The following is a 25,689-nucleotide window of genomic DNA, read 5'->3' on the forward strand; positions in this document are numbered from 1 at the left end:
GCATTTCACCTTCGATTCCACTCCAACCGTACTCATTTCTATCAAATTGCTCTACAGCCCTCCGAAACACCACAAATTATATCAAACGTATACACGCTAAAATAAACCATGTCACCACACCTGAGAGGTCGGAATTGCGTACAACTATTGTACCCAGTGATTCCTTTTCGATACTATCTGACCCACCTAAATCGTGATGTCTCCGTTTCAATCTTCACAACGAATGAACTATTACAGAGACAGTTCCATTGCGAGATTGGAATACGATAATGTTTTCTCATTTGCACAGCTGTATTGAAATACCTAACTGAATATTTCTAGGTAACATTACAATATTATTTATAGTAAATTGTCGTAAATAAAACTTATATTTAAGTTTTCAAAATTGTGAAGACAAGAGGATCCAATCAATAAAAGGCAATAACTGACACTACCGTAGATAAACTGTTATTACCATTAAGGGCTGATTTTTCAATCCTTGGTTAAGTGAACTTATTCGTCGAATAATGTATAAAACTACCATTTTAAAAACGTATTCTAATTGCCCGTATTTGACAGTTTACGTGACATTTGAATATTATCGTGTAATATAATACTTTATTGGACGGATAAGTTTTATCCAAGCATTGAAAAATCGGCCCTAAAATATATCATTCTGCCCTTACTTTAAATATCAAAAGGAATTAAAAAGAGTCTGCTTTCAGGTTCTCTTTAATTATGTAAGCGTACATATGTAGCTGTTGCTTCCTACATCCATTATGAATCATGTAATGCATTTTACCTTCCTGTGGCTAAGGACTTACAAGTAAAAAACAACGTAAGAGCGTATAATTTAAAGCCCAAAGGTCTAATATCTATACTAATATTTTAAAGCTGAAGTGTTTGTTTGTTTGAACGCGCTAATCTCAGGTCTGGTTTGAAAAATGCTTTCGGTGTTGGATATAGCCCATTTATCGAGGAAGGCTATTTATTATATATTATCATCACGCTAAGACGAACAGGAGTGGAGCACTGCGGGTAAAATCGCAGGGCACAGCTAGTCTGTTATAATTTTAGTTAACACCGCAGAAAACATTTCGTACAGTTATGTACTTAATTAACAATATAATTATTTATGTTACAACGTGTAAAAATACGTGGTACCATCGTATTTAAAAATTTTAAAGGATATTTCGTACCTATTCAAAATAATACAGATATAACTCCTATTTCTTGTTTCACAGATGCCCCCTCCTGTCGCAGTGGTAGCACCACGGGGGTATCCGTGGTGGGCGCAGCGCGGGGGGAGTCCGTGGTGATCGTGTGCGAGGTGGACGCGGACCCACCAGCCGCGGTCTTCAAGTGGAAGTTTAACAACTCCGGAGAGACCCTCGACGTACCAGCTGATCGATATACGTCGAACGGCAGCGCATCTAGTTTGAAGTAAGTGCTGCTGAAGTAAATACTGGTCCAAATTAGATATAAGTAGAGGAACTCCTGTGAAATACTAGTAGATATAAGTAGGGGAATACTTGTTTTATAGCATATTAAATTTATAGTTGGATGCTATGAAATAAGAAGGGGAAATACTTATTTTACGGAACATTTTTAAATACAGAAAGTATTTTTAAAATATAAAAAGAGAAAGAAATAAACATTCATTTTTAATGATGATTAACAGAAACACACAATAATTAACCAAATAAACGTAAAAAAATCGTTGAAATAAATTAAGGCCCATATGAATTTGACTAATAACAGCCTACAAGTTGGTCTCCGTTTATCTTACCGTATGCAGACACCTAAAATATTTAAGCGGTGTCCACGTGGTTATGTTGACCGCACCTTAAGCTGTTCGAGCCGTGTTTCGGCTAAGGGTTACTAATTGAGACGAACATGAAGTGGTATTAAATACGTAGCTACATCATAAGTATTTTTTGTATTTTAAGTAATCGAATCCTATTTTATAAAAACAATCTTTTACAATAATCAACTTCTTAATATATTTGTTTATACTTCTTTGAATTTTTATAAGTTGCTCAGTTATAATTTTTTTTAGATACACGCCGGTAGCAGATTTGGACTACGGCACATTATCGTGTTCAGCGTCTAATGAAGTAGGTAGTCAGATCACGCCGTGCGTCTTCCAAATGGTGGCAGCTGGTAAGTTATATTATTTAACGGATAAAAATAAATCTTCTAGAAATATTTTAGCATGAATCAAGAATAAACAGAGGTCTACTAAAGTAATGGGTCATCAATAATAATCACTAACGTCTTGTAAAACAAACAACTTCTTTTAAACCTAAGCAAAGCGTTTACAATGACCACCTACGAGGATGGAAAATTATTGTGTGAACATTTATGACTGATACTGGATCTAAATGTTCACACAATCACGATGATAATACTTTTAGCACCCTCGAAATGGCTTACATGTATCTTATCTTGGTATCTGAATTAAGCTAATAAATTATTTTTTTTATGTAGTATCAAATGGCCTTTTTATTATTATCATATTAAAAAAATACCTTCATTTTTGTTTGATAGGTAAGCCACACGCGCTCCGCAATTGCACATTATGGAATCAAACCTCCGACTCAGTGGAGGTGTCCTGCGTCGCTGGCTTCGACGGTGGCCTGCCGCAGCATTTCCTATTGGAAGTCTATTCTGGGGATGATAGGAAACCTCGGTAAGAAATATTAGAAGCTATTAAATATATCTTTCTGTACAAATCGTTATGGTAATGTTTGGAAATCCGTTTTTGTTTATCCATTACGAGCAGAAGTACAAAAATCTAACAACACGTGAGTGTTTGTTGTCAAAAATACAGTCCAATTAAGAACCTCCTTTATGTGTATAAAGAAGAATAAATAGATTCATCTAAATATAAAAAAATAACCGTACCGACTAAGCGAAACTTTGGACCTATGCTATTTTTGACTATCACTCTTATACTACCTATAGTTCCATTCTCCAACAGTAAACTCTTCAGAACATCGAACATATTCAAAGAAAAGACAAAAATTAAAAATGCCTCGCCTTAATTATAAAATATTAATAACAGCAGCGTTAAATAGACATTACGTCCACTTAATTACGTGAGCTCAAAGTAAGCTAATGAAGACTCTAATCATACTTCTTGTTCGCAATAAAATCTAATAAGAGCGTTTCGGAACTGTAGTACAGGGTTCCGTAGAAAGGAATTTTTATTAAGAAATAGAGGAGAACAATAAAACAACTATATACTTTTGAGAACAATAAATTGTGCATTCTGGACGAAATAAAAATTGGAAAAGTAATCGGGATGAGAGATATTATATATTTAGATCATTTTTTTATCTCAATTGATATTTTAAGCGTCTCAAATGACATATATGGACTTAAATATATATCGGCTTAAAAGCTGTAAAGGTCTATAAAATACGGAACTCTAAAACAAGATTTGACTAATAAGCAGCGTTTGTCAAGAGCTGGGGGAGTTTTTAATATCGCGCATTTTTTGGTTCCGCATGCTGTTGCTCTGTGACACAGCGATGTTTTCGCTTTTTCCACCCGTTTTTCTTTTTTTGTAATTGATATGAATTGTTATTTCATAAATCTCATAAAAAATTAAACGTAATTGTGTAAATATTTTCATCTCCAACAACAAACTTGATCATCTGAAAATATAAAATAATAAGAAATGTGTAATATGTATGTATGAAATATAATTCAATAATGCAAAATAGGCTTACCAGATCTGGATGGAATTTAACACAAACGTAGAGTCATGATTTTACATTCTACAAAGCAGCAGACTTAAGCTTGTACTACATAAAAACAATAGAATTTAATTCACTGGAACAATAGCTGTGAATAAAAAAATGTATGCGTGTACTAGAGTACACACGTAATAAGTGAAACTTCTTTATGACCTTAAAAATGTCACGAGTATGGCGTAACGCAAAAATGTCACGCGTACGGCGTAACGCAAAAATGTTACGCGTACGGCGTAACGCAAAAATGTTACACTAAATTTTTGTCCAACCCCGATAAAGAAGTTTCACTTCAAAAAACACTACAGTCAAAATCTTTGAAGTTATCCTGATCGATAGACAGGGGATTTGTGCCTTCATACAAACAAATTTTCACCAAAGCCTATTCTTATACTAGTTTGAGCATAACAAATGCGATTTAACAGTAAACAGATTACCAACGCACGTTTGGTAATCTTCGAAATGGTTAGAAAATCCTATAAAGTTTCTTTTATGTGGCTTTTCAGTGGCTATATTGTATTAAGATACATGGTGAATAAATAAGAAATATTCCAAGGATTTAACGTTCGTTAAACGTATGGAAAAAGGTAACTATTAAAATTAGGTAGGCAAGGAAAGCACTTATATGATGTAGCTCTTATTTTTTAGCTTATATAAATTAGGACGTTAATTTTTAATTAATGATTGATTACCTATATTTTTTATCCGTCCGAAGATTTATCTTCAGTCAATAGGAGGCAGAACATAATAAATAATTTTTGTGAGTTTATTCACGTATTTGAAGATGGTACAAGGGGAAATCTATCCTCACTGATTGAAAAGATACCACTACCTTACTAAATTTCGTTGTTTCAAAAGAGACTACATTACGTGACCTTTAAATTTTTAACCGACTTCAAAAAAAAGGAGGAGGTTATCAATTCGGCCGGTATGTTTTTTTTTTTTTTTTTTTTTTATGTATGTACACCGATTACTCCGAGGTTTCTGAACCGATTTACGTGATTCTTTTTTTGTTCGATGCGGGATGGTGTCGAATTGGTCCCATAAAAATTTTATTCGGATAGGCCCAGTAGTTTTTATTTTATGAGCATTTTTGTCTGTAATTGTAAATGTTGCAAGTGCAAGTTTGAAGTCGGTTGTTTTTAACGCAGTTATCACTTGTGTTACATCGTTTATTATCGAACTTCATTGTGAACAAGCTATAAGTTCGTCACCAAATATATTATATCAGAAAGTGAGATGAGCTGTAAACACGGTACACTCATTAAGCGCTGAACAACGTACGTTCATTATACATTAAAACCCAGCATAATGTAATAACATGAAGGAGTCAGCAGAATGCGGAATGTGAAACAATATTATAGGAAATTCGGGAACGTTTCCCGTTAAAATTCGTGGAAATATCTGCTTTTTGTCGTATTTATTTTGGACTTTATTATCTTTTTCTTTAGACTGGCCGGTTGGCTTGGTTGGTAGTGGCCCTGCCTTCCAAGCCAGAGGTCGTGGGTTCGATTCCCACCCGGGGCAAATATTTGTGTGATGAACATAGTAATTGCGCTGTGTCTGGGTGTTAATCTATATATAAAATTCTCGTGTCACAATGTTAGTCTGCATACTCCTCCGAAACGGGTGGACCGATTCTCATGAAATTTTCTGTGCATATCGGGTAAGTCTGAGAATCGGCCAACATCTATTTTTCATATGTACCACGGGCGAAGCCGGGGTGGGCCGCTAGTTATCTATATAAGTATTTATTTAAAATTATATATGTATGTTTATCAGCCATCTGGTTTCCATATCACAAGCGAAAGCTTAGTATGGGATCAGATCGTGCCGTGTGTGAAAATTGTCCCGAAATTTATTTATTATTATTTTATTTTGATAATTTTGACTTAAAATTAAAACCTTGCTAACTCGATACACACTTCACAATCATGTAAAAAAACATACTGCTGGTCCGTTTGCTGGTCCGTATACAGAGTAAAATATTTAAACCAAATTTCATGAACTTTATCTAAAAGGCATATTAGATTTTTTACAAACAAGCTATTTTTACTGGTAGAATTAAAACGCGAAAAAGAAGAATTAAAAAAATTAACAAACGCCGCGTATAACATTATAAACATCTCTATACAAAAATAGTAACCTAAAAACCCAAAATAGCACACATTTCAATCTATGTCAATGTAAACGTACACCGACGTACAATATAAAAAATAATTCGTTAAAGGTAATGACCCAAAAAAGGGTTTAGCTACAGGGTGTGGGAAGGGAACAATGGAGAGGGGCTCGGACAATCGCAGTTAACAAGACTACATATTGTATGGCTGTATATTTGGACACCCTTTGTATCTTATAAGATCTCTCGTCCTATGTGGGCAAATGTTTGTTTTTATCTTTTGTTAAAAAATTAAATAAATTAATGTAGAGGTTATTATAATGTAGAAAATCTTTATTTTTGTCCAATTTTCTCGCAATGTGATTAGCTGTATTAACGTTATTAACAATTAAGTTTTCAATAAACAAATAGATTATTTAAAAGCAACATAATATGAATTAATAATAAACTACTTACATAGTGGTTATATTCTAAAAAACATCAACTTATAAATAATTAATCATACACGGGTATCTTTATGTAAGTATATGAATTATTGCTAGTATAAAAAATAATAAATATTAACTGTCAAACACAAAAATGGTAATTTGCATGTTAGGTAAATGTCAAATAATAAGAAAATATGACTATATCTACTTACCGCAAATTGTTATAACATCCTAAACCAAATTTGCCTTTACAAAAACTACTATAAATTGAAACACATACATTACAGAGTGGAGACGGGAATATGTCTCTATTGCGATCATAAAAACAGTAATGGAGTGAAATTGCCTATTGAGGAGAAATGTATACGTAATAACATTTGCAGCAATAAACGATAGTCATCAGCTACTTTATGTTTATTTGCGAGCATATTCTACAAAATGGCTGCTGACGGAACAAAATTAAAACATATACGAACTCCTTGGCACTCAACGAAAAAGCTTTCATATGAATAATTTATTTTTGATACTGGCCAGTTGTAAAAAAAAAAAAATCGAACGCGCTCTTTTAAAAACAGAAGACAATCGATTAGTTAATTTTATAATGTGATTTTTAATTTAGGTTTTTTAATACTGTTGGCGGTGAATTAATGTAAGTTTTTTTTTTGTTTAATGTTATAAAAGCAAATATAATACGAACTAGATTTCAAGGCTTGTTACAATGTTTTAGAACAATACCCAAAAGTACACTAAAGAGACAGGCTGAATCTCATTAATAATAATATTTTACCGCACCGAAAAAGACGTCTTGGAAGGAAAACTTTCTGTGGTTTAATTATTAAAGATTAAAACGCTGATTTACTTGTAATGTGAATTAATTAATATGTTAATATTGGCTTAATATTTTTCATAGTTAAATATATGGGACGTTGCAGTTGTTACTAGTTTCGCCTGAAGAGAATAAAACTTAACATATATTATCTTAACAAAATAAATCTTCCACAAGATTCATTGGTAAAAAAAAAATTAAAATCGGTAAGTTATTTTTGAATTTATCGTTTAAATACAAAAAGTCACTACGAAGGACTTTAATTTAAAGTCTAAGTTGATTGATATTTTTCACTTTATAGGCTCAATTACAATTATAATATGAAAACTAAACTCATATTAATCATACTCATATATATTTTATACAGGGAAGAAAAATATATTTTCAACACTGTTTTTTCCTAGACGAAGGATCGAACCCACACCCTCCGGTTCCGATCTCAGAGTCATTAATCAACTGTCAAACGGGTGTCGATATTTGAGATTTGAACAAATATAATACATTTATTTTAAGATATGATAAAAAATAACAGAAACTTATATTTATTTTTTTAGTTTCAGATAATTTATTTAACAATATCAATCAATCAAGCAATAAACAGAAATAAAAAGAATACAACATAATTGGAACACATAATATCTCAATATATCAGACCAATGAAAATTACGCAATGCAATTTTAATATTATGGTAAAATATGAATTAATTTTACAAACTTCCAGGTAACAGTAGGTTCCTGCGACATCGTCATTATAAACTAATTATTTCAAAATGCCTCTGACTAACGGAATATCTAATATACTGGGACATCTTTATTCAACGTTTTAATTAAAGCCTGTAATTAGCAGTAATTCTTCTTGGGAAACATTATAAACGATTTGTTACAGTTTTTATGTGTCATAATTTGTAATTGAATTCTGTTTAAATTTTTTCACGATTATTTTATTTTATTTTAGGGTTCTTTTTTTGAATAACGCAGGTTCTTTCTATAAAACTGTTTTGTGAACATAATAATTATTATTCGTATTCTTCACAATTACCCTTATAGGTACAACGAATATAATATTTGCACTTTTGTTAATCGCGGGCTATTGCAACATTTATTTCAAACTCAAACATTTATTTATTCGACTATTCTTTTTTCTTTTACTTTTTGAAACGCTATTCCATCGTCAAAATACAGAAACTATATTTAGTAACACAATTTTATTTTTCTTTTACGTTCACAGACTTTTAGCCACATCAATTATTTAATATTGAACACTTCTATAACCCATTATAACGTCTCCAGGATAAACCTAACATCAGAAGAGCCCATATGGACAGTCCGGGGCCTGGAGTGGGACGTTCGGTTCCGACTGACAGCTGTAGCCGTGAACAGTAAGGGGAGGTCTCCCCCCACGCCCTTAGAAGATATCCTCTTTAGGGATCCTGAGAAACGAACAGGTATGTAATAGTGTTAAGAAGTTAGGGTTAAGATACATGGAAAAAGCGTGTGAAGGTTAATTGGATTGAGTATATTTAGTAACATCTTGCTATGTTTACGTCATAATACTGTCGCGGAAAAATTCGACACAATACCCATCATTGATCCGGCTCGACGGAACACAGTGGGGTTTTAGTCGGTAAAAATCGACATAGCCCACGGCTCCTTCCCCGGGGGCCTTGATGTAATATTTCCCCACTTAAAAAAAGTTTAGGTCATATTCATCCTGCAATAAGAAGCAAATCATGACACATAAGTTAATTAGGTCAGGTACAGACTTTTTAGGTACTTTAGTCTTATCTAAATTTAATTGATTACACTCCAATGAGAGTTTCAAGTTTCTATATACGTTTTGATATAAAAAAAGAGAAATTATATAATCACCATGCTTGTAAGCTTTTTGCAATCCCTCTGTGAAACACATTTGAAATGCCTGTCCCATGCCCCACTTGTTGACGCAGGACTTCACTTACATTTAATATCGCTGTCACAAACACCCACGATATATTAGACGCGTGGAATGTTTCATTTAATGGGATTTGAATACGCTATAATATGTAAAAGATTTTATCACATAATATTGTTTCCACGAATTCGTTTTGCTCAGAAACATTTCGCCGCGATATATCCGAAACCTATTACCAAATATCTAGTCAGTCGTATTACAATTTAAAACAGCCCGTGAAATCTCTCGATTCAATTTGCACAACTCAATTTATAGCATGGCCGTCTCTTGGGATAGCGGGCCACACTAAGTGATGGTTGGCGCTTACTCCCTTATCCTTACAATTATTAGCCCAAGGAAAAACATTAGGCTCGCCGGGAGAATATAAGTTACGAGAAAAGTGGCAGCTAAAATGTTCCGAAGATTTGATGCCTTCGTGGAACCGTGATTTTCTTTATGCTCCGCAAACATTTGCGCCAACGAGCCTTGTATTTTTCCGTAACTCCGAAATAAAATGAGACCGGCCTAGTAATACAAATTTGCAGGCTAATGGAGTTAATCGATTATATTTAGTTGTTTTAATATTAATTGCCATTGCGGCCTAAGATTCACAATATTTATTTTGATCGTCTAAATAGTTGATGGCCCAGTTCAACCTAAAACACAAAATAAATTACCAAATTCATAAATAAACTTGCTGTACAGTAACGAGGTCATCTCTTACGCCACATATAAGCTACGAGCAAAACGTCGTAAACGCAAAAACGTTAAAAGTCCAAGGGGCGCACAGCTCAAGTTAAGGATTAATTCTTCCTCTAAAGCCACTCAGATAGCACGGCACATGTAGGCCGAGTGCAACCTCCGTATAATCCCTTTTTAATTAAACTCCCTCAATCCAGCGGCGAGATTAATCAAGAGCCTCTCAGGATGCCTTGGATGAGACTTGTTTGCTTACCGAATTTGACCTTAAGCTTTAGCTAAATTGGCAGCAACAATATCTATTGAAGCGTTGTATGCTTGCGGCAATGCATTCACCAATTATGGACTTATATACTGGAGTAATGGAATGTCGTGAGGTTATGTATTGATATTAAGAGCGTGTAGTTCTAACTTCTAGCCAAACTATAAAGGTGTACATTGTACAAGTTGATTTGTGAACACGGCATATATGCCGAAGAAGCAATAGACCTATATCATAAAATATGTTCAAATATACATACCATACATCTAACAGAAAACATAACTTAAAACCAAAAGAAAATTAGATTCCAGAAAATGGTTTGTGGTAAATAATTACTATTTCCAATATAAAAACAACATTTAAAAAAAAATTCATTATTCTTTTTTTACAAATCATTCAAGGAAGTGAAAAAGGTACGAAGGTTTTATATACAAAAATAAATTGTTTCAATCCATCACAGCAAACGAAAATCAAACATAACATTAGCACTTATTACTTCGCATTCGTTGAAGCGAAATTCGCAAGTGATCCCGAAAAATAGGCTATCAGTCACATGACCAGCCTTTAAGATATCGGACCTTTAATTTCTCGCCTGACAGCCGCCAAAACTCCTTACAGAACTTGTTTGGAAGGTTTTAATATCGCACGTTTGATCTCGTTTAGCTGGCTCATGGATTTTGGGTGGCCCATCGGACCATTAGGCTTCGATAAATATGGGGCACAGAAGGCCAGGATTGATTTAGATCGGAATTGTTGTTCGTACAAAAAATTTGACGTGAAAGTCAATGTAATGTATTCGTTGTTAAATTAATGTTCTGTCTGCTCCTGTTCTTTACCTACTGTCACATTCGTTAATAGTATACCTGCCTTAGAGCTTAATGCCTTAAACCTGTCTACCACAGGTTTATCTCATAATAGTTTGTGGTATTTCAAGATGTCTTTACTAGGGTAAAGTTTTTCAAACCCCTTTGCCACAACAAACAACCACCTCACTAGACGAACCGCAAATCTGTTCACATACTTAATAATATAAATCAAATCAACTCCCTTATATTTCTAAGAAAACCTCAGTAGCTCTTTCATGATAAATTACACTATTGTACTCTTATTACAGATAATTTCTCGTACCTTTGTACAACGATGATTAATTATTTCCTATCCCGATGAATTCCCAAATAAACTCAGTTTATCTATCGAGTATTAGCAACGACCTATATGTCTATTTACTTAACCCATTGACCACCGTAAGCCCCGATCGGGGCGCGACACAATAGATTTTCTATTGTGTCTGTGATTCCGAGGACTGATGGATTAATCAATCGCGAAAGTACTCAAGACATTAAATATAAATGAAAAATGGCTCCGTGACTTTTGTTCAATTTCGTTAAAACCAATTTTCGTAAGAACCCAAAGGATTACGTCGCTCGGGCGAGTCTCTATCTACACTTGTACAGGGCACAAATAAACAGACGCCAATAATTTTTGAAGGAAATTGAAAACAAACAGTTCGATCCAGGTATTCGAGCGCTGAGTGAAATGTACTTCGGAGAGCATTCGTTTCAAACGTAAATTTCGCGAGCGATGTTTTTGATAACAACATCACATAATTGATATTTGTAGACGACTTTTAAATTGTAAGTTGAAACGTAGGATGCCAATATGAATGGAAATAAAATATTTTAGTGTTATAGTATGTATCTGAAGTCTATTTATGATATAAACACGTGATCCTTCGGCAAGCAAGTTAAGCCTAGGTGTTGCCACAACAAGGACTTTACATTTTGCTGACTTAAGATGGAAATTTTTTTGTTTGACGAAGAAGAAAGGGTTCTAAGTCACACAAAAACCCATGGGTCAAGTCGACCGCCATAGGCCCCATTGCTTTTTGTTCGGTATGGTTTAACATAATTAAACTGTAACAATATCACCATCGTACCATGTTTAGAAAAGAATATATTGTAAACACACATTATAGCATGTATTAAACTAAGATATTTTTATTGTCAAATTATCTAATATCTGGATCATTTATCTGGTCTTAATAGAAGTGAATAAACGTTTAAAATACATTTGTTCATAACAAACCGAAACATTAGGCTTCTCAAAATAGTTGAAGACAGCTAACAGTGGCTTAGTTCTTACAAAATATATCAAGGTGTTGATCTATAAACCCTTATGGGTAACGTCGTAAACTATGTTGAAGGTCTTTGAATAAATATTACGGCGATCCCCTTGTGGGTAACCTCTAACCGCGTGATAGGGAATCGGAGGCTGGTAAATAGTTCTATTATTTATGAAGACATCTTCTATGAGGTACATTGTTTTAAAAATACAAGGGGAACATATTTGAAACTGAACATTTAATAATTATGTGCGATTAAGTTCTTATTGAAATACAAGGTGGACCAAAAGAAGTCATCCGATGTTGTTTGGCTCTCATTTTTTTTCTAAATGAAAAACTTCGATTCTGTTTTTTGATTATGTTTATTTGAACCTTTAAAATTTTATTAGTTAAGCCGAGAAGATGATATCGACCAAATGGGCGCCGTCACAATTGATTGCCATACGGGCTCGTTTTAGGGCATTTCTCATCACTTCAGCGAGAACTTCGGGCGACAAATTCTCGCACTCGTGTCTAATGTTGTCCTTGAGGGCTTCCAAGGTCTCAGCCTTGTTCATGTAAACACGGGACTTCAAAAAACCCCACAAAAAAAGTCTGGAACGGTAAAATCGGGCGGTCTTGCGGGCCAGTGCAAATCGCCAAAACGAGAGATGAGGCGACCCGGGAAAGCCGCCCTCAGAATATCGGTTGTGGCTCGCGCAGTGTGTGCCGTTGCTCCGTCCTGTGGGAACCACATATTCTCCAGTCCTAATTCGTCCAATTGCGGCAGAAAAAAACTCAGTCAACATGGCCCTATAGCGTCTACTGTGCCCGTAGCATGTTTCCGGCGACAGCTCGACATCCTCGGCAACAGCGGCGATATTCTCGGCAGAATGGGCGCTCCGGGGCCGGCCACTCTTGGCAACGTCTCGTGTGGTCCCTTACTCTTCAAGGTTGGTGGCCAAACGGCGCAGTGTTTGCGCAGTCGGTGTCGGACGGCCGGGGAATCGGCGACGAACTGTTACGCAAAAAAAATAGACACGATTATTCCGCGTCCTTGGGGACTGTATCGCTCCATGGCTTGTTCACTTGTATTCTACATCTGTCTAGTACACAAATGTCAAAATAGATTTGACATTGGCGGCCATTTGCAAAAATGAGAGCATCTTCCAATAGGGTGATTTCTTTTGGCCCACCTTGTATATTATTGTATTTTTATTTAATTTGAAACAAGTTTGAAACAATATTTTTAACAGCTATAGTTAATATACATAATATTTATTCTTCTGACATTCTACTCTTAACTCAATTTTAGATTGCCGCATCTGCGTCAAACTAGTTTCCCTAAATTCCAATTATGTTTGTGTTTTAATGTTTTAGTGTGGCATTTGCTAATGAGAATAATATAGTACAAATGGTATTAGTTCCAAGCTATATTATATTAACAACATGAAAAAGATGACAGATACCTTTTCATCTTGTAGCTTATTTGCCTATTTAACAATGAATTTTCATCAATTTACCATTTAATTTCCGTATCATCAATTTGAATGGAATCTTTGATCTCTTTCCAAATGATTGCTTATTAAATAACCGTGGTTTGTAATTTATTCACAAACATTAATATTATGTATATAATTAATTATTTATGGAAGACTTATTATAATATAGCTCATTGTTCTTTTTGTATTTTCGATTTATGAAAATTAAGATACATAATTAATTTAAAAGTACAAAAGTAAAGCCCCTATATAAATTAACAGAAGCCTATTAACACATTTTTGCCCGTTAAAATATTTAAAAGTAGACTATTAAAAATATATTAATCTCATTTACATAACCAAATAAGCGACGCAATTTCTATTGTAAATTAAATGTGTACTCTTTTGTTCTTATTTTTTATCAAATCTTGTTAAATATCAATTGATGTTTTTGGCCTTTGATCTCAGCATTCGAGTCAAGCTGTTTTTAAAAATTATTCCAATCATCCAAATTTATCTTTTACATTTTGTATAATAATAAATTATACGGCCCACGGCTTCGCCCGCGTTTTCAAAGAAAAACCCGCATAGTTCCCGTTCCCGTGAGATTTCCGGGATAAAACCTATCCTATGTGTTAATCCAAGTTACCCTCTATATGTGTGCTTAATTTCATTGTAATCGGTTCAGAGTAACAAACACACACACATCCTCACAAACTTTCGCATTTATAATATTTATAGTAGGATGGATTATATTTTGGACACTGGATTTAGTTACGAAGCTAGACAAATTTTACTTTTTCCGCGGTGGCATATATCAGTCATCAGTTATCACATGAGAGTTTCCTTTTACTACGCGCTATCAATACTAAATGATGCCATAAGTGACTAAATATCGTTGAAATGATGTTAGTTGACACGTCTACTCCTTTGCCTACTCTTCCTAAAATATTGGTATCGATAGCTTTTTCATTAATGTCAATTATTTTATTATAACTGTGAAAACAAATCAGCTAAATATTGAATATATTATCAAAATTCTTTGTTACATTGAAATATCACATTTTTAATGGAGTTATTATTTTATAGCACTTTGCTAATAAAACTATAATGAAAATGCATTTTCATTTCAATTTGTTAATCATTCTAAATGGAAATAGATTTTCAAATGTAAATTGATAGTGATGTTTTATATTAATTAAAACTAAAACTAAAAATATTGATAATAGCGATCAAATCATTTTAAACGAACGCTCTATAAAGATATAAGTTATTGATTAGCTTATGCATTTGATTTTTTAATAACAAATCTTATAAATTTAAAGTTTTCTATTGTGTATTATTATTATTATATGTAAATTATTATTTAATTAACCAAAATAGACTATTTATTAAACCTGTTTATGGTATTATATATAAAATTATACGTATAATAAAACCAGCAGCTTACGTAAGAAAATGCCGTATTCGGGAGTTTTAATTCTTTAAAACATACCGTGTTAATGGCTGGACTAATAAACAACCGGTGCACTACATTAGAGCCAAATGAGAAGCGCTGTTCTAGTTAAGGCTAGTCGAACAGAAACGTGCGGAGTCGCACGATTTTATAGTACACCAAGTTTAGAATGTGTGGAGCCGCACGATTGGTTTTTTCTTAATAGTACAAACGATTTAATATTATACTTATGGTTTAGTTAATGAATTTTAACATAATCATGCAGCTCCGAGACTTAAAGCTGTTTCTGTTGTTTCTTCTAGCTAGTTTGAATAATATAATATTTATTTATTTACTTCATAGCAATCAAGTTCCTTTTATAATGCAAATATGGGAATTATAGTTTGAGTAAGAAGCTTTACTACAATTATTATAAGATCAAGTAAATATTATTTGTATGAATAGTTTATTAAGGCTTAGTTGGATTACGTGTGAACGAGCCTTAACTAGTGAGATAAGAGCACACTATGTACACTCGCTAAATATAAAATATTTTAGCGTATACACGTAATTATGAGTTATCGCACTAAGATAAAGAATTATAAGATGAAAAATATTTAAGAGAAACTAAAACCGGATTCAGTGGAAAAATTTTTAAACAGCGTAAAAGGAAAATAAACATCTAATTCTTTTTGATATTACTGTGAACGAGACGATTTTTCTACGCTTGGAAAATTTCTTAAAACTCTATTTCTAAATGCCTAAGAGACAATAATAAATTATTAGCTTTCGTATAAATTACAAATTTGTATTTTTTAAGTATTCTGAGTAAAATTTTAGAATTGGTGATTTTCCATTATAATGTTGTATTTGACTTGATTAATTAAAATATTTTAAAGCGATCATGATTTTTTTTTATTTTAAATTGGACATTCATCCCGTTCGCTCTAATCTCTAACGTGTTGAAAATTAACGAATAAGAAAGCTAATAATGCATATTTCGTAAATCTTTACGACGTACATTTGAAAATATAACTCCGTGGTATAACTCTACTAAACAAACGCACAGAATACGTTCCATACACTACGAATAAACCAGACGTTTCTATTCCGCTATCTGGAAATGCCGAGCCGTACGTAGCGTGCATGTCAAAAATAAAAACAACAAAAAATGGTGAAACGATCACAGCTTATTGAGCTTCATCGATGATTTATTTCGGGCCATTGTATTTTTCCGCGCAGTAATTAATCCGACAGATCCACGGAAATATGGCATTTATAATTCAGCGCTGCAGCGCTTTACGGTTATATGACGTGATATTGATGGAATATTCATCAGGTTTCAATCGCTTTAAACTTTGGATCATGATCGTTATTGCTTGCTAAATTATCATATAAAAAGGTGTCGACGTTAGCGGTGGTATTATATCGATCCGCTGTAAGTTCGGAGGTTTTATCTTCAAGCTTCGGTTTTGGTTACTACATAATTCATGTGGATGATTATTTAATGTTGACGTCACTAAGTAATTGAATAATTCGATTTCGTTTCTGTTTTCGACACATTGAGTAATGAAATCACAACAATGCTATTATAATAATAATATTGTGATGTTTGTCCAGTACGTAAATGTTTTATCATCTGAATTGCTGAAGGAAGTGTGAAATAAAAGTAATATCTGAAAACTAAGATTTAGTGCGCTATTTTCCCTGATTATTAAATGCAAACATTTTTACAATAAAATACGTCAATCAAAATAAACCACAACAAAAATAAAACAGCCGCGAATATAAGAAATTCACAACACTTCTTGTAATACGGAATTAAGCAAAATGCAAGAGAACATAACCACGGGCGCAAAGCTAGCTCACAATTATTTCAAGGCAGCGCATTCGAGGATAAATTTTCATCTCAATTAACATACTGTATACATCCACATAGATTGATTGATTTGCACACGAAATATCTAGAACCTACCATGTGAATAATAATGAATTGATAAACATACACGTTGGGCTTGTATAAGACAAGGGTATGAATAAGTCTGTTGGAAGTAATTTTACAAGATTTCGGGTATATGGCCTTTAATTATAGTGTATGTTGTAGAAGACAAGGGCCGTGTGATATCAAGGTTAACTGTATCAGTGTAAGTTAGAAACGAGTAGCCTAGTTCTGTATCAACATTGTTATATTGTCAAGAAGTTAGAATAAGTGTTAGATTTTAAGGGGTTAATTCATGATAGGGCACGTGTATTTGTATAAAATTTTCTAGATGTAATAATTTACATAACTAGTTTAATTTTATTAAAATTTATCCAAATATTATTCTTTCGTTTGTTTATAGCAAATTTTATTGATATCGTAGCACAAGCTACGCTAATGTAGATGTCTACGACGTGTCTACGTATGCTCTACGTTGAGCATCAAGTACGTACTTCTAAGTAATACTACTTGGTTATAATTTATAATTATAACAAGTATACCTTTAATTAATTGCAATAATGAATATGTTTATTTCTATTAAATCGAGATTTGGAAAACTTATACCTTAATATCAATATTCCGGTTTTGAATATTATAATAATTATTTTAACAAAACACATCTCAGTATGTATACCAAATATGTACATACCGAAATAATTACATCTATCATTAATTAATTTAATAATATAGTCAAGAGATGTTATTATTATTAATGAGAGGTGTAACAAGATGTGTTTGTTGATTGCACTAATATATTCATTAACCGCACCCCTCTACTAATCAGGTGACATGTACTCTTACATACAAATTGGATATATTTCGTAAAGAGATACGATTATTATGTATGCTCTGAGCTTTTGGGGTAAAATCTTATGACATTCTTTCCCAGGGGATGTGTATAAGATAAAGATGTGAAGAGAAAAAATATATTAATCATGTTTCATTATTTTTACAGAAGTCGGGATCAGAAATTGCTTGTTTTATAATCTAAAAGAATGCTTAATCTTACGCCAAACTCTATCTTCAAACATATCTAATCTTATTTATTCTATCAGAATATTATAAAAAATAGACCATTTGAAATTCTCATATCAGGTATCGAATATAGGAACATATACAATGCATCAACCTCATACATATCACAGGAACACGGAATTTCGCGCTTTTAGGGCCGTTTTTTCAATGCTTGGATAAAACTTATCCGTCCAATAAAGTATTACACAATAATATTAAAATGTCACGTAAACTGTCAAATACGGGCAATTAGAATACGTTTTTAAAATGGTAGTTTTATACATTATTCGACGAATAAGTTTTATACAAGCTTTGAAATATCGGGCCTTAGTTAATCAAAATAATGGATATGACGTTTCCAGGTGTTTGTTTCTGACTCCTAAACCGCGTTCAACCGAATATTTCACGACAGTAATATATTCTGAGCGATCTAATTCAATTCCATCTCTTTCGTGACACAGTAAATATATTCATTTCGTTGTCAAAGCTGTCCGTCTACGGTACGAAACGCTCGTTTGCAAGGTGTGCGTGTGCTACTGAATGAATACATTATACTGTGTGGCTAGCAAGCGCATTATAATATAATCAACTGACGCCTCTAAACATTATGCAATTACTTTGCAAACCGAACTTGTTATGTTAATAGGCGTATTTTTTATATTTTACTGTGTTAATTCATAGTAGCTGTGACCAAGGTTATTTGTATTTTGTGAAAAAATAGTAAAATAAACTGTGACTACACATTCAGTACACGCAATATGACCACTTGCCTATGCTTAATGCTGAAATAAACCTGAAAATACAACATACGTAAAACGTCATAGACTTTTTACACTATTTAATTATACGATATTAAAAAAAACTAGCTGTTTAGTATCAAATAGATCTATTTGAGATACCAGTACAGTATCCATTAATGTTCTCTATCCCGCTACCTCTTTACTGAAACTCTCGTTTCACAGCCCCACAGTGGCTTTAAGCCGCGGGCAACTTCAATCATTAATACGCGCTCATGATTAATATTTATAATAATTTCATGCAAACTGCCGGTTCGACGTTAATTTGTGGCAATTTGCGAGCTACGCACGCTCCACTCGCAGCCGCTTGACATAGATACATGGTGTATCTAAAAATTCTATTTTTATTACCATTTCTTGTTTGAATACTTAATGTTTTATGCTTATGGAAAGGTATGCAGGTGCCCTTCTGTGTCTTGCTAGACCGAGCCTTTTTTCAAACCCTTAACGATTAAGTGCCGACAGGAACGATAATTATTTATACAAATTATTAATTCCATAAATATTTCAATCGTTTAGCACATTACAGCTTCCTATCGAACCTTGAATGTCTGACACTTTCTATACCATTCCTACGAACTTTTAGATTATGATAACTTTCAATTTGAAACCAATAAAGTAGATAAATAGCTTACATTATATTGAAAGTGTGTATGAATACTTGAACAGATCTTGATAGAACTAAAGTTTTACATAATCAATATGGTACATACAATACCTTCATTAAACATTTCATACGGGGAATAACAAAGCAAGGCAAAATTCTCCTATACCCTAAACTCCAAATCAAATTCCAACTCAAAACATCACATGACAATATAATTATATAAACTAGCGAAACTTAAGCGCTAATAGTTAGTTGTTTGAGAACTAAACGGCCTCGTAAAAGCGCTTTGTTGTACAAATGGGAGCTTCGGAAAAGAACTGCTTCAACTGATAAGGAACAAATTACTGCGGGCCGAACGTGCCTGGCTGTTTAAACTTCGACAGTTGTGGCCACTTTTAATTATTTTATAAAAACTTGGTAACGTAGCTTAGTCAACATAACAAATCATACACTAAATCGTTCCGCGAAAATCATGCTATCTGATGGTTAAAACAAAATGATAGTCGATGTAGTAGTTTTTGAGTTTATCGCGTACAAACAGATACGCACGAGGGCTTTGTTTTATAATATGTTAGTGATCACAATTTAGTAATAAAGTTGTTGATAGAAAAATGTGTCAGAATACACCCAGATTTTTGTGTAAAATATTAAACCTGGGATCGACCCATTTTCTTTTGAGTAATCTTTCACAAACAGAGAGCTTTTTCGTGAAAGCCACTTAAATAAAAAATATACACAAAAATTCGCGTCAAAAAACCATGATTCTGATTTGATTTAATTATAAAATATTTTTATAAGCAACCTTTTCCTGTTTTAACAGCGGCAAAGTAATTTCATATTGTACAATATTATTTTTAGGATATTTTTAATTTTTGAGTTGTTACCAATTACTTGGCTTCCGCTCCCGCGGTTTTTTTAATTGGAACTGCTTTTACAAGACAAATTATTATGTTGATATAGCTTGATGTATTTTTTTTTCTTTTTAATATGATACTTCAACAAGACAAAGATATTTTAGAAATCAAACATTTCAGCATTTGCAAGCGGCGTTGGGTATTGTTGTGTAAAAAAATTCTTCATAGAACTTACATGTGTCAAATGCTAGAAGGTTTATCGTGGTCGAGTATCCCAAATCCACATCACTTACCCTCTCTATTTCCATAGTACTAAATATAACAATCTATTACTAATAACAAAGGTGAAACGTCTATTTGCATTACCAAAAAATAACAGTCATTTCCACAAGTTAAATATTATCTTTTATTCTGTATTATTTAACGGGATGTATTTAGAAAAAGAAATTCGAGTAGTATTTTTTTCTTCCGCTGTACTGGTTTATTAAAAAGGATTCGTATTTCAATGCCTTCGCAGCGCCTAAGGGATGCTCTAATATTAATTGAAGTTTGAATGGTGAAGGTGGGAAAATTTCTCGCAGCCATTTTGCTTAGCTCTTCAGTATAGTTTGAAATAGAAATAGAAAGGATAACGTTTTGCTCATTTTTATATGGATTGTTGTTTAACGCAAAGAAACAATCGTAGAATTAAATGTTTTCATAAAAAAATGCAAGATGTAGTAACAATTATATTGAATTCAAATAGGTATAGGCGTATTAATTTAGATTTTTTTTATTCTAGTTACCCACTACAATAATGTAGAGCACACCTCCTTTTTTGACGGTTGTTTACTAAATAAATACAAATGCAATTTTTTCACTATAGCAAAATAATTATCCCATAGCTGAAATTGATAAAACAAGAAAAATATGAATTAACATCAAAAGCCATATTATTATTTTTTCAATAAATAATACCGAATACCTGGCGGGTTTGAAATAATTCAAATGAGAACAGTAAAGACATGATGCCTGGAGCAATGAAATTTGCATAGGCTGAACGCACCTGCGCACAGGATTAATTATTGAAGTGCCCATTCTGACAGAGTGCTTCAAGACACCTGTATATGTCACTCCCAATTTGGCCGGGTTATACCTCATTTGAAAGTGTGGTTTTGATTTGGTCGGTTAATACTTACAAGTTTTTGACGACAAATGATTTGCTTGCTGAATGTGTTTAAGGTCAACTATTATACGTGTCAGAGGCATTGAGTTACCATATACTAAGTACTACCTCAATGGTCAGAGGTCACTTATTCATACAATTTGAATATAAAACAAAATTACAGCATTTAAAAGAAACTTTATGTATAAAAGTACTTAAAGAAGCCCTTTCCATTAACATGCCAATTTAATATAAAATATAAGTTATAATTACATGCAGGAAACAAAAGCAGTTTTACAATTAAAAGTTCACAACTCCAATCCGAACCCTAATGAGTGCTAGTGAACCGTTTAAACCCTTTGAAATATTATTCGTCAAATTGTAGTTCTAAAACTATGTGTGGTATTTAGCAAAATTATGCATACGGTGTCACAAAAGGATGAATTGAAGAAAATTTAGTCAAAGTTATTATTTTTGGTTAATTATTTTAATATACGTAGTAGAATTTTTTTTTAATTTAAATAATCAAATAAATAACAACGTGTTTTTAAAAGCTCCCTAAACATAGAGCTTAAAAGACTTAAGAATATAAGCTAATTAGAATCACATAGATACAAGCAGTTGTAAACTTGTAATTTTATACATAAAATCAATAATTATTATTTGTTATCACTAAAACTATTCGTATCGTTCTGATAAAGTGTCACTTATTACCTTATATCCCAATCTACCCAAAATAATAGCACCATTTAATTCAATCAAATATAATTTAGAACTAGCCTATTCACATAAATAATTCAAACGTTCCGTGACGCATCGCAGGCGTCCGCGTAGGACCGCGTGGGTGCGGTGCGGTCGCAACATGCATTCATGCCTGGATGAAATTCGGACACAATATATCGGGAAAAGTGGTCAATATGATCACGTCCAATGCCGCAGACGCTTTAGTTAAATTATTGGCCCGAATATTCGATTAAGAGATGCAAATTATTACATTTTACTTCGTTTGTTACTTGCTAAATTGCACTTGTGTAGATGATTTTGTATGTAACTAAATAATAAACACTATTCGATAGGGCCTCATATTATCTGCAACTTTAGAGCATGCTAAGTTGATAGCTCATTGCCGAGAATTCCTAGACTGGAAGATAAGTTGCCCTCTCGCTATTATAGTAAAGTGATCAGGAAACAAACATTTGTTATTATAATTATTAAGTTTTTCAGTGTAATAGCCTTCGACATTATTTTGTAATAAAATATCGAAACAATTCTATAGAGACCGGTGTATCGGCTTGTAATCGAATACTTTAATCCCCGAAAAAATATCTGAAATGAAAATATGGCTTAACAAGTCATTTTTGTGGTAGATTAATATTGCTATTCCATTGAAATAAAAATGATAAGAAGAAACTTTTGTGTTATTATGTAATTAGGGTTCAGTGTTGCCCTATTTGTTAAGTCACTACATAGTATAAGACAAAGTCGCTTTCTCTGTCCCTATTTCCCTATGTCCCTTTGTATGCTTAATGCTTAAATCTTTAAAACTACGCAACGGATTTTGATGCGGTTTTTTTTAATAGATAGAGTGATTCAAGAGGAAGGTTTTAGTATATAATTTGTTAGGTTTTAGACAAAGCGGGCGAAGCCGCGGGCGGTATGCTAGTATACAATATTATTAAGTTCTCTTTCAGGTTCTCTTCACTGTCTTCTCTTTCAGGTTAGAAGGTATATATTATGAATTGCAATGCTTTTTACTTTGCAAGTAAACTGTAACAAGAAATATAGAAAATGAATATGTACCTATTAATGACAAAATCAAAAGCGTAATCTACGTCTAGTTAACTAAACTTCTAATCAAGCTTCTAAGAGCAAACGCACCTCACAAAAGCAACAAATCAAACTACATTCCACAACCACGCTCAGAATAACCCCCTCTATTACGGACCCTATTAGAGCCGAGCTAATTAATATTTAAACAGTCGAAGAATGTCGTCCGAAATTTAAGCAAGTGCAGAGTTCTGGCAATTTCATAAGTTGGAAGTTACCAGAATGCCGGCACAAAGTTGCCGCTCTGCTGCATTCGTCCTTCTGTTTATTTAACGATCCATCTGCCGATTATATTCTGGCAAGCATCATCTGCAAAGTTTCGCCTGTTTTTGTATATCGCCGTCGAAGTTAAAGGCTATTAATAATTCCGCTGCAGTTTTGCGAGTGCTTGGTTTTGGACTTTATAGGTCGGGGTGAGCGGTTAAAGTGTACATTGTATTAGGGTATTGTTTTTTAAGTAACTGACAATAATGATAGTATCGTTGATAACTGATAACTATACTCCATAATATGATTGTAGGGTTACAAGTTAAGATTTTTTCTTAAAGTCCGTACTGGACTGATAAAGGGAAACATCTAGCATCTATATTTGATTTATTAATTTTATCTTCTATACTAATACCGGTAAAATATGAAGTTGTTTGTGTTTTTACTTGACAGTTATTACAATATAAATGTATTTTATGTTAGCGACCCGACTTCCTGCTCTTTAACTATATCGTCCACTGTAAAAGAAAACGTTACGTTCTTTTGAGTATGAAAATAATATTATTTATTCCTTATAACATAAATTAACCTCTCGCAGACGTAATTATGCGCTCGATAAGCTTAACCCGTAATTGGATCACTAAATTATAGTGCAGCGAGCGTATTTTTATTCAAATGGCATGTTTTATGATATTAACGTTTATTATATTTTTATTGCTCGCTGCGGTGTTGGTTTCATTTTGAAATCCAGATGTTATACCATTTCTTCCACCATTACCGGATTATGACGTGTGCAATCAAGAAGTTGGGTTCTGTATTTCCTTTCTTGATTTCTTGTTTTAGTTTTATTTGGTGTATGAACGTAAATAATATAATTTTTATAATTTTTAAAGCGGTGTTGTGTTGTGTTTTCGCTAAGATAATAAATGTGTTTTTCCGAAATATGGTTTAGGTTAGGTTAGCCTTAATCGTATTTAGATATAAAATTTCTACGAGATTTAGGTACCATTTAATATTAAGCGTTTCATATCCGTACTCTCCCAATACATTGGTTTAACATACTTTCAATGTTTAAAAAAAATCAAGAAAAACAAAATTCAGAACTAATTCATCTATTTAATCAATTTGACTTCTTCTAGAAGCACTTTTGTCAAAGATAAGCAAAAAACTTACTCATCAATCACGTAACATTTGTGATAATCTACAGCACTAATCACACGAACTCCCTATTCCAGCATCAGAAACATCTCTCGGCGCGGGTGCCGCGGGCGCTGCCGGTGCGACCGTCATTGGCGCTGGCGCAGCGCTCGCACTCGCGGTGGCCGCGTGGCGGGCGGCGCGCCGGCGGCGGGCACCGAGGAAGGCCCCGCCGTCTGCTCAGCTTGATAAGCCTGTTGAGCATGATGATGCGGAGCCTGATCTTATACCTAATAATTATTGTGAGTATAAGTACTAATATTTAGTCCAAAAAAAATAGAAAGGCCTTTGTGCACCAGGACGTCTCATGGCTGATACGACGAATAATATTATGGTTCTTTGTGATGATGGTGAATGATAGAGTGAACCATCATCATGAAGAATCTCGTTTTATTTTAACGAACCTAGTTAAGAACATAGTGATAGTTTTAGTTAAGAAGATTAAGATACTACGTTTAATTCATGTAAATTCACTTGTGTTGAGAAATTATTAAAAAATACAAATATATTGAACTATTCATCTAAACTAAATAAATATAATATAGGTAGATAATGTAGCAAAAGAATTCTTTAGTCTCAAAGTTACCTATAAATATTATATTAGATTTCGTTTCAACACAACGTATAACATTCAAAAGTAATATGTTTTTATATTATTCAAGAAATCCTTGTAGATTAGTCTGCTAGCTAAAACATTATTACAAAGAAAATGAAAAAATTCGTTTCACTATAAACAATTTTCCTAAATACCACGAACATAATAAAACCCTAAGATTGGTGTACGTTAAAATTACGCGAACGATATTAAACAAAGATTTGTCGCGGATATATTCTGAAAATAATTCGCTAACACCGCGACAGCCAATTTCATCATACACATTGGGATAGAATCAGAATAAGAATACATAAAATAAACACAGTTCAAGGAATGTGAACGAAATCCGAGGGAATAGGTATTATCCCGGACACAGACCGCGCTAACATAATTTACTATGATAGCAAGCGTAAAAAATAAAAGTGTTCTGAATAGACTTTACCGTATT

At 33.2% G+C, this 25,689-nt stretch overlaps 1 protein-coding gene across 1 annotated transcript in view; it reads left to right on the top strand.

Annotated features, from left to right (window-relative positions):
• side-II (sidestep II transmembrane protein) overlaps nt 1-25,689 on the top strand; it is a 222,897-nt gene that overhangs the window by 179,677 nt on the left and 17,531 nt on the right. The window contains exons 10-14 of the mRNA XM_089709739.1: nt 1,224-1,422; nt 2,039-2,142; nt 2,530-2,671; nt 8,401-8,555; nt 24,685-24,888. Of these exons, the coding sequence (XP_089565865.1) occupies nt 1,224-1,422; nt 2,039-2,142; nt 2,530-2,671; nt 8,401-8,555; nt 24,685-24,888 (804 nt within the window). The remainder of the gene's footprint in view (nt 1-1,223; nt 1,423-2,038; nt 2,143-2,529; nt 2,672-8,400; nt 8,556-24,684; nt 24,889-25,689) is intronic.

The sequence above is a fragment of the Colias philodice genome, chromosome 2 (genome assembly GCF_061535455.1).
Source record: "Colias philodice isolate Cphi_HAF_F1 chromosome 2, ilColPhil1 Martin Lab GWU primary, whole genome shotgun sequence".
In the NCBI taxonomy this organism is placed as follows: Eukaryota; Metazoa; Arthropoda; class Insecta; order Lepidoptera; family Pieridae; genus Colias; species Colias philodice.